Source organism: Streptopelia decaocto (genome assembly GCF_964273445.1).
Source record: "Streptopelia decaocto genome assembly, chromosome: 1".
NCBI classification, from domain to species: domain Eukaryota; kingdom Metazoa; phylum Chordata; class Aves; order Columbiformes; family Columbidae; genus Streptopelia; species Streptopelia decaocto.
Genome location: NC_138663.1, coordinates 103640025 through 103650180, shown reverse-complemented (window position 1 = coordinate 103650180; position 10156 = coordinate 103640025). Strand labels below are relative to the sequence as shown.

The window sequence follows — 10156 nt, the reverse complement described above, 5'->3', positions numbered from 1 at the left end:
ATGCAGGGACAGGAGTTGGACTCGATGATCCTTGTGGGTCCTTTCCAACTCAGGACATCCTGTGATTCTGTGACTTTACAGTGTGCTGCTCACTTTTTTCATACCTTTGGGCGACACTTTTCTGTGTACAAGGTGTGTTGTTTTGTTTTTGACAGCAAGTGGCCAAGGCAGGCTTCCCACCATAACAACGGCAACACTGTTGCAGGGGAGGGTTCACTCCGCTCCCTGGGGCTCGGTAGCGCGGCCCAAGCACCAGTGAGACACCCAAGGCGAGACCCTCCGAACCAACCGCCCGTCTCGCACTCCGCGCTCCCCGCCCCGCTTGCGTCGCGTCGCGTCCCTTCCCCCGCCGTGCACTCGACGTCCTGCGGCCGCTCCGATTGGCCTCTTCCTTTAACGCGTGAAGCAGCGCAGAGCGGCGATTGGCCGCGGCGCTGCGACGGGCTGGAGGCGGGAGCGCCCGTTTCAGGCGGGGGACGCGGGGGGGCGGGGAAGGGGAGTGTGGGAGGAATAGTCGTGCGGTTGCCGTGGCGACCGGACGGCCGTGCCCGGAAATGGGATGGCGCCGGGAAGCGCCCAGAGAACGCCAGCGGCCGGCAGGTACGTGTTTACGTGCACGCGCGCCGACGCGCGCGCCCCCGCCCCCCTTCGCCATCCCCCACCCCACTCCGCTCCCTCGAGGCGGCCGCCGGTTGCCGGGACGATCAGCCTCTTAAAGGGCCCACGGCACTGTCGGGGACTCGGTGCGGCCTGCGTGGGAGGAATGGCTGGGCCCGGCGGTGGGGACGTCGGTGGTGAGCGGGGCCGGGCGTCCTCGCGGGCGGCCGCAGGCAGGTGATGGCGCCTTGTGGTTCCCCCCGGCAGGAACAGGCCCGGGATGGCGGCCAGGGTGCCGGCGGGGGGGGCGCACAGTGTCTGCATGGTGTCGGACTTCTTCTACCCCAACATGGGGGGCGTGGAGAGCCACGTGTACCAGCTGTCGCAGTGCCTCATCGAGCGGGGCCACAAGGTCCTGGTGGTCACCCACGCCTACGGCAGACGGAGGGGCATCCGCTACCTCACCAACGGGCTGAAAGTCTACTACTTGCCCCTGAAGGTGATGTACAACCAGTCCACGGCCACCACGCTCTTCCACAGCCTGCCCCTGCTCAGGTGTGTATTTGTGAGGGAGAGGGTCACCATCGTCCACGCCCACAGCTCCTTCTCCGCCATGGCCCATGATGCCCTCTTCCATGCCAAGACCATGGGGCTGCGGACAGTGTTCACTGACCATTCCCTCTTCGGGTTTGCGGATGTCAGCTCGGTGCTTACCAACAAGCTCCTGACAGTGTCCTTGTGTGATACAAACCACATCATCTGTGTCTCCTACACAAGTAAGGAAAACACAGTGCTGCGAGCAGCTCTGGACCCTCGGATAGTCTCTGTCATCCCCAACGCCGTTGATCCCACTGACTTCACTCCAGACCTGTCAAGGAGGGATGATAACACAATAACAATTGTTGTTGTCAGCAGACTTGTTTACAGAAAAGGTAATGTGAGCTAAAATGTAGGTTTATTTTACATATTTTCTTCTTTAGGGTATGGTAAGAAAGGTCTTGGTTAGGTGCCACTTACGCTGTATCTATGGTATGGATTGGGTTTTCAACAGGAGTTGTCAGGTGGCAGTTCTGAGCTTTTGTGTCTGTGTTTTCAAGAAGAATAAATGCACATTTCAATTTGCACATGCTGGCTTTAGAGGTATATTTCTTTTGTACTATTAAAGATATTGAAAATTAAAATTAGTAAAATGGAAGGTTTGGCTCATATTTGGGTTATGATTTAGGTCTTAATCTATATATTATGTTAGAAGTGTAGTAACTTTTTTTTAATTAATCAAGGAACAACTTAAGTGATTTTTTTCTGTGATATTTGTTTCCTAATAGTTCACAAGTTGTCTTTTTTTTCAGAAATTTGCATTCAGCACTCTGTCTTCAAGAGACTTTTTTTTCTTTTTCTTCAGTGGAGTTATAGCAGTAGGCTACATCATGATAAGTCCTAAAATCAAAGACAATAGCGGCTTGCCCTACGTTTTGTATTCCTAGGTATAGATTTGCTTAGTGGTATAATTCCCGAGCTGTGTCAGAAATATCCAGAGTTACATTTCTTAGTTGGAGGAGAAGGACCAAAACGAATCATACTGGAAGAAGTCCGGGAGAGATACCAGCTACATGACAGGTTGGTTCTGTGCATGTCTTTGACCTTTCAATGTACTTCAGGGGTAGGGAGGACAACAGCAACACCCTTTCTGCTTGCCTCTCTTCCCCTAAAAAAACTCCAAACCCCAAAACCTTGAGGCTGGAGCCAATGACATCTATTGATGGCAAGGCAGATAGACCAGACACTGACTGAAGACTTTCAGAGCTGGACTATGATCCTGTGTGTTAACTCATAGGAATAGACTGTATGAACCTTCACTCGAGTCAGAGGAAGCTGACTTAGACATAAATTTATCATATTGCCCTCTGAAACTTTGGTGCTTGGATCACATATGACATAGTCAGCTAGTTTGCGTGACTGCTGCTTGTGAGGATGGCTGCTAGTAATTTACTCCAGTATGAAGCTCTTCAGGGTACTGTTTATCTAGTATGTGTTTTTATGGTACTGCAAACATGTTCATTTAGTGCTACTGTGTTACCAAAATGTTTCTGTGATGCATATGCACTTGTGTATTTCATTGTGCTTTTCTTGTTATTCAAAGACAGTTTTATGTGGCAAGGACAAGGTTGTTAATTTTCCATTTTCTTTTCTCTGTTTTCTGTTGCCTGCTCTGTACTTCATTCCTCTGGATGGGCAATAAAATTGTTTGTTAGTATTATTTTTATTTTCCCTTTACTGTTTCCCGATATCTCTTCAAAATAATAGGTTCTGATCATTGTATCCTAAGTACTTCCTCCCAGTGCCCAGACTTTGATATTGATCAGACCTCCCACTGAAAATTCAGAAAATGGATCTAAATGAAGAAAGGATGACAGGTCTTAATTGTTAACTGCATGAAGACAGGTTCTCTTACAGAACTACAAAGCTCAGTAACGATGTTTTGAAGCAGTGCCATTAAAACAGAGCAACTTCTCCTCTCAACTTTATTTTCAGATGTTTCTTTTAGTGTGAAATTAAGAAGCAGAGTCTTCTATTTCTTCATTGCTGGAAAAATATTTAGAGAAAATGGAACAAACATGTCTGTGTTCCTACTCTCGCTATATAAGTGTGAACCATTGGTACATTTTTCAGAGTATGTGTAACATTATACAGCATTATTAGAGCACAAATCTAGTGTTTACCTAACTTTTTTTTTTTTCCTTATATGCAGGGTTCGTCTCCTAGGAGCCTTGGAACACCAGGATGTTAGAAATGTTCTAGTCCAGGGGCATATTTTTCTCAACACTTCCCTCACTGAGGCCTTTTGTATGGCAATCGTGGAAGCAGCAAGCTGTGGTTTACAGGTATATTAAAAAACAAACAAACAAACCCCTTCAACTATCTAGAATGCATGTATCCAATTTAAACGAAGTTCATCATTAAGTACCATGTGCTCGTAATATTTGATTTCATCTGAGGCTCTGTCTTTACAAAGATGAGCAAATATTATCCCCATTTACAGATCACCTGGAAGCTGAGGATTAACCTTAACTGCTTAAGCTCCGAGAAAAAACTTGTGCAGAATTGGGCAAAGCATGTAGATCTGCTAATTCTCAGTTCTTTGAAATAACCAAACTGCCTCTCTAAAATGATATTTTGTATGTACTCCTTTAAAGAGTTGTGAGGTATCTGGTGTTCATGAAGGTTTACTTTGACATTGCTGTAAGAGCAGTTGGAGATAAATGGTGCATGAGCATGGGTTGACTTTGGTCAGTCAGACATACTGAATTACCGGACTGAGCTATTGAATTAGAACTGTTTTCTTCCTGCACCAAGAACTGACATTTATTTTCTTATATTAACTGAGGATGTATTGGCCTTACCACATAGGGATTTAAGATAAGAAGGGGAGAGAAAGCAAGTAGTTAGAGCCCTTTCTGGACTATTTACAACTCAGACTGACAATTCTAATTAAACAGACAGATCTAAAGAACTGAGATTCTCACATTAAAATCTAAAGAAACTTTTTAAAAATACAGGCCGATGAGAGTATCTAACATACAAGAAGTATAGAAAATGTAAGGGCTTCTTTTACCTCAAATATCTTTGTAGTAGTTACTATCTAGTTGTGGCAGTTACTCCCGTGTCATCTGTTTTTCCCTCTAGAGGCTGGAAGTTCTGCCATTTCCTTTTTGTTGCCTGCTGTTTGAAGAGATGATTGCATAACATGAGCCTTAGTAGTTTCTGATTTCCCTTTAAAAATAATAATTCAGATTAAAGTTACTGAACTTTTAAAGAAATTCCTATAAATGTTCAGTAGGTCTGAAAGGATCAACTACAGGTGGATGTCGTAAAACTGTCCTCTCCAAGTAGAGGTAACAGTTTACGTAAGGGAGTATGGAGAGAAAGTCCAAAATCTGGTTACATAGATTAAGTTGTGTACTGTGACAAACAACTTTAGAAAAGATGTCTCATAAACCATTCATTAGACCAAGTCTTATGTTTTATCATACTATCAAAGAATCATTCTGAACATAGTTAAAGATAATCTGCTGTGCTAGGTGTTTTCTAGGGCCTAGACCTTTAGTTCACATACAGGTAAAATTCACAAAACACGATATCAGTGTTGCCTTCATGGCAACCACTCTTTTTTTTCCTCCTCTTTTTTTTTTTTTTCCCCCCTATTCATCTTAAGTGCTGCATCTAAACGTTGTGATAGCAGTGTCATCGCTCTATTTTATTGCTATGCAACATGTGTGCTATTTCTTTTGTTTCTTTCAAAGGTGGTGAGTACAAGAGTTGGTGGGATTCCTGAGGTGCTTCCAGAAAATCTGATTATTTTATGTGAACCCTCCGTGAAATCTTTGTGTGACGGATTAGAAAAAGCTATTGCCCAGCTCAGATCAGGAACACTACCATCTCCAGAAACTGTTCATAATAAAGTAAAGACATTTTATACATGGAGGAATGTAGCAGAAAGAACTGAGAAAGTATGTATAACTACTTCTTCTAACTTCTCTTAAAGTACATTTTGGAAACAGCTGCTTCTTCAAAACACTACTACATACATTCTTTGTCTAACCTTTCAGTGTAATTTTTCATTGTGTTTCCTGTCAAACATGCATGGCTTAAAAAGATTCAGAAAATACTTTTTTTCACAAATACATTCCTAGATTGGTGGCTTTTTTCTATTTGCATTTTTTTCTAAGTCATAACTGCTGATGAACATTCTGAAGAACATTCTAGATCTTTAGTTACATTTCTACTCATATATTTTCCAGTCTTTGCATTAAGTAACTTTTCTGCCGTAACTGGAAAACAAGCTGTATAAGATGTAAGAAAAGACAGAATTTATGACTAATTTTTTCTGCCACTTGCTAACAAGTGGTTTAAAATCATGAGGGGTAGTTTAATGCGAGTAGGCTGAATATAGCTGAATTTATATGAGGCATGGATGTAATGAAACTAAATTATCACACTTTTGAAATCGTATTTCAGAATTAGAACTGAGCTTCTGACTTCAGCCCCTGTGTTTCAGGCAAGAGAACAGCTGAATCACAAGCCTCTTAATTACATTGTTATGTACTCAGATACATATCTCTCAAGTCTCCTTGAAGTATCACGTACAACCAGTTTATTTTGTAATTTTCAAGTATTGTTGGTACAATTCATTTGATGATTTTATAACTAAGCAACATTTCAATTGCAAAGTTTTTTATAGAAGTTAGTCTAGATTTCAGTTTCCTTTATAGCTTCTTCTTAAAACAAAACAGAAACCTCTGTGAAGGAAAACATTAGTGTAATTGGAGGACATTCGTATGGAACTTATATTGTACAAAAGACAATTGTTAGCTCGTTAAGTGACCCATGGGATGATGTCTGAAATGTTCTCAAGGAAAAAACTCGGTATCCTTTAAGCCTATCTTTTGTGTAGCGGGTACTTATATTTCTGTTCTATGAAACATGGGATTATGTGTGTGTATATATATATATAATTTTTTTAGCAGTTGTAACAGGTATTTGCTTTTCATATTAATTGAATTTGAAGAATTTTACTAAGAATTATTAGTACTTATTTGCTTTTCATATTAATTGAATTTGAAGAATTTTACTAAGAATTATTAGTACTTATTTAAATAAAAGTCAGTATTGTATTATGACTGGCTTGATTGTTCAAATATGGAGATTTGGAAGACTGCCAACTCATCTATGAGTTCATCCATCTTTGTGTTGAAACTCTAGTAATTGCGTGTTCAGACTCTTTTACTATGACTGGTGTGAATATGAGATTAAAACCCATTCAATTAATTAAAAAAACCCAGCCCTCCCTATATAACTTTAAAAGAGAGATAAACTATGCAGCCTTCCGATTTAGTGAAATGCTCTTGAGGTCTGTCAAAAAAATAAAAAAATTATTTTCCTTTTTCTCCTTAAATAAATTAATGAAATTTCTAGAACAGTACTCACAAATCAACATTTAAAATCTGCAAAGCTTATTTTGGGTTAATTGTTGTCCCATCTAGTAGTCAGGAATAGCTAATTTACTTTGTATACTGACAACAAAGTACTGCCTGATTTTTGAGGTAGATCTTAACTTCCTGTCTCTTCTTTTAGGTGTATGACAGGGTTGCAGATGAAGTGGTTTTACCAATGGATGAGCGACTTAACAGACTAATGTCTCACTGTGGCCCAGTGACTGGGTGTATTTTTGCTCTTTTTGCTGTTTTGAACTTCCTTTTCTTGGCATTTCTGAGGTGGATGACTCCAGATTCCGTTATTGATGTTGCAATAGATGCCACAGGACCTAAAGGAGCATGGACTAAACAGTATTTTTTTGGGAAAAAAGGAAGAGTTAAAGAAGAACTTCCAAGCTCCTGAAATGCTCAAATGGAGAGGAAAGAACACATCAGTCACTAAAGGTTTTAATGCTTGCTGATAAAGACATTGCTCTTAAAACTCTTTAGTTTCTTTCTGAAGTTATTGGAAAGAAACTTGGTTAAATGTGCTACCTCAATTTAAAATTACGTTTTAATTTAGTTTTGGATTCATGCAAATTTATAGGCATCTCTTTTGCACTTAAAGCTGGGAGGAGAACATGAGGTTTTATATGTGTCAAAAGTTTTTGAGACAAAAATACAAGATATTTCTCAACAACATGAATATTACAGAAGGTGACTGTAAACTGTAGTGGTATTTGGGAAAGCAAACCAGAAAAAATATTATCTTACAGTACTCCCTGCTAATTCCTGATATTTACTGTGATTTTTATTTTGACATCTATTTAAAATATTTACTTAAAAAACCAAAAAACCACACTTTTTCTCTTCTAAGATGAAAATCACACTTGATATTAGTCATTAAGTCTATTACCATGGAGATTTGAGAGACTTGGTTCTAGCAGTTGTGTCCCAGTGATAGTGTTTTGCCTGCATAGCGTTATTATTTTGAAGTTCTCCCCTTGTCAGAGCTGAATCATTCTAGTGCTAAATCAAAACTCCATCATGAAGTTTTGATCTTTTCAGAGGTGCTAAATTTGTTCTGTTCACTTACATGTGTGAAAGTGATGTAAGCTTACAGCCTTTTTTTTTAACTACATAGGTGAAGATTTTATATTATTTAGAGATAATACAGCCTTCGGAAACATCTCAGGCCTGAAGATTCCTCCAGCAGACTATGCCAAAGTGGGAAGTAATACATTTGTGTGTGTGCGTGCGTGAGAGAGAAATCTGTGAAGGGCTTAACAAGCACCATCGTGTTTCTGCTCTCTCTCTCCTTATTTTTCTTTATTTTATTTTTATATTTTGTTCCCCTTATGACCAAAATGGCATTTCTGTCCATCTCTTGGAGGGACAGTGTTTACTGTGTGTGATTGCAGTTAGACCACATCAGAGACACTGTCAGACAGGTTCTGCAAGTGAAATCTTGGGAAGGCGTCCCTTAAATGGAAATAATGAATAGATATGTTTTTTGTGGAGAGGGAAAAAACAAACAAAACCAAAAAAGTGGCTCCTTGCATCTGTTAGCAGTCCTGAGTAATCTACACCTGGGACAACAGGCAGCACAACATGTGAATGAATACGTGAGAGGCGGCATTTATCTTATTTACGTCAACCACCTAAACTAAACCTCGCCCTGCCTAATGCACTGGGTTAATTTCATTTTCCAGCATCACTGAAGACTAAACATTTTACGATTTTATGACTCTGAGTATTATCTAGTGTTGAGCACTGTATTAATATTAAAACTGCAATATGAATATACTGTTTTCAAACCCTTGAAGGGCAGTATTTAAAATGTAACTTCTGTTAATATCATCTTGTTTGTGTAGAGATGTAGTGACCCAACAACTGACATTTTATAATTTAATAGAACATATTTTCATGAAACACAGGAAGGTAATGTGAAATAAATGCCATATACAAAGTCTATTTTCTTTTACTAGAACTTTTAGCCTTTGATATGTAATGTACAATATGTATTGTATTGCAATTTGAATTTTTCAAACTATACATTAAAGCTAGAGGATAGCTAAAATGGTGCCACACGGATTATGGATAAGTGGGTGGAACTAAGGTAACATTTAACTTTTTCAACTTTTTTTTTTTCATAACATTCAAGTTTATAACAACTTTTTAAAAAATACTGATTACCATTCCAGGGAAATGTTACATATATTTTTTTAATAAGATTTTGTTGATTCTATTTTATTTCTCTTTGGTTTCTTGCAACGTATATGAACAAAAGTAAAATTTTGAACAAGATTGTGAGAATCTATTCAAAATACTTCTCTCTTTTGTGGAACTTTATGTACTTAGGAATAACATAATAAAACTGTGTTATAATCCTGTTTACAAGAGAAAGCGACAGTTTATCTAAAAGTTTATTTATCTTTCCATAAAGAATCAATATATTTCATTAATATGTGGGAACATGCAATTAGAAAGTACAGAAATATCCTCCATACTGCTTCTTTCCATTACTGATGGTTGGGCTTCTTATGAGAAAGACGATGATTATAAAACTTTCTGCACAAGCTGACACAAAAATTTAATCCATAACTGATTTAACTATATATATGCTATTTTGCAAGTAATGTAACTCTTATTGTGCGTAACTCTTTGTGGGACTGATTCACTTACCTACCTCGTGCAGTGGAGTAAAGGATGATGTCACTGAGTCCTTCACCATTTTAAAAAGTGTAAGTGGGTGAAATGGAAGTTTAAAATAATCACAGTAGTAAAAAAATGGGCAGAGATAATGAGCGTATTTTAGGAATATGTATTTAGAAATAAATCACTATTTAAAAAGTCTAAAATGTTTCAGTTGTGCTTGTGGGTAATATTTGATCGTTATGAAATACTAAGGAAATGTTACCAAATGGAGAGTGATACTGAGTCATGTCTTGCACAGAGCAGAGCCTCCTGCGTGGAGGTGGAAGGAAACACCCAAAACCTTCTATAGAGAAGGTCCCTCCCTTTCCCAGAAGGGACCATTGATCCACAATTAAATTCCATCCCACAGGCACAAGCCAAAATTGTTTTTCTAATATGTTATATGCAAACACTGTGAATTAAGGTATAGACAGCATGTTGGTAATTGAAACTTGTGCTTTAAACCAGAACAAGTATCCACTAAAGTATGAATGTAAGATTTGTCATTCAGACTGTGTTTTAGGGATGTGGGTAGATCTGTTAGAAGGTAAATACTCTGTAATGTTCTTATTTTTGTGGTCAGGTTTTTCTGCATCTTTTAAAAATAAACTTATTTTTTCCCCTTTTGCTGTTTATTTCTCCTTGCTAGTCATTTTTTTCATATATGCTTGTAAGCAAATAATTGTAAAATTGCATTTATATTACTCCAGTAAAATACAGACTTTATGTAAGTAGATTAAAAAAAAATCAATCTCAAAAGAAAATGGTTTTACAAACTTTTTAAAATTAAAAAAATATTTAAATATTTGTAATATTTGATTTACTACCATTAAACTACTCTCATCATATTTGTTGTGCAACTTTTATGACAGTAGCACATCAACTTCCAC

At 38.7% G+C, this 10156-nt stretch overlaps 1 protein-coding gene across 2 annotated transcripts; it reads left to right on the top strand.

Moving 5' to 3' along the window:
- The first annotated feature begins 481 nt into the window (after positions 1-481).
- PIGA (phosphatidylinositol glycan anchor biosynthesis class A) lies at positions 482-9892 on the top strand. 2 transcript variants are annotated; one of them, XM_082070229.1, is made up of 7 exons: positions 482-600; positions 865-1529; positions 2082-2214; positions 3347-3479; positions 4899-5105; positions 6730-7034; positions 7714-9892. In XM_082070229.1, the coding sequence occupies exons 1-6, from the start codon at positions 560-562 to the stop codon at positions 6991-6993; spliced, it is 1443 nt and encodes a 480-aa protein (XP_081926355.1). In that variant the 5' UTR covers positions 482-559; the 3' UTR covers positions 6994-7034; positions 7714-9892. The 2 variants fall into 2 exon arrangements, with proteins under 2 accessions (XP_081926355.1, XP_081926354.1); XM_082070228.1 differs by having other exon boundaries at positions 6730-9892.
- Positions 9893-10156: the final 264 nt, after the last annotated feature.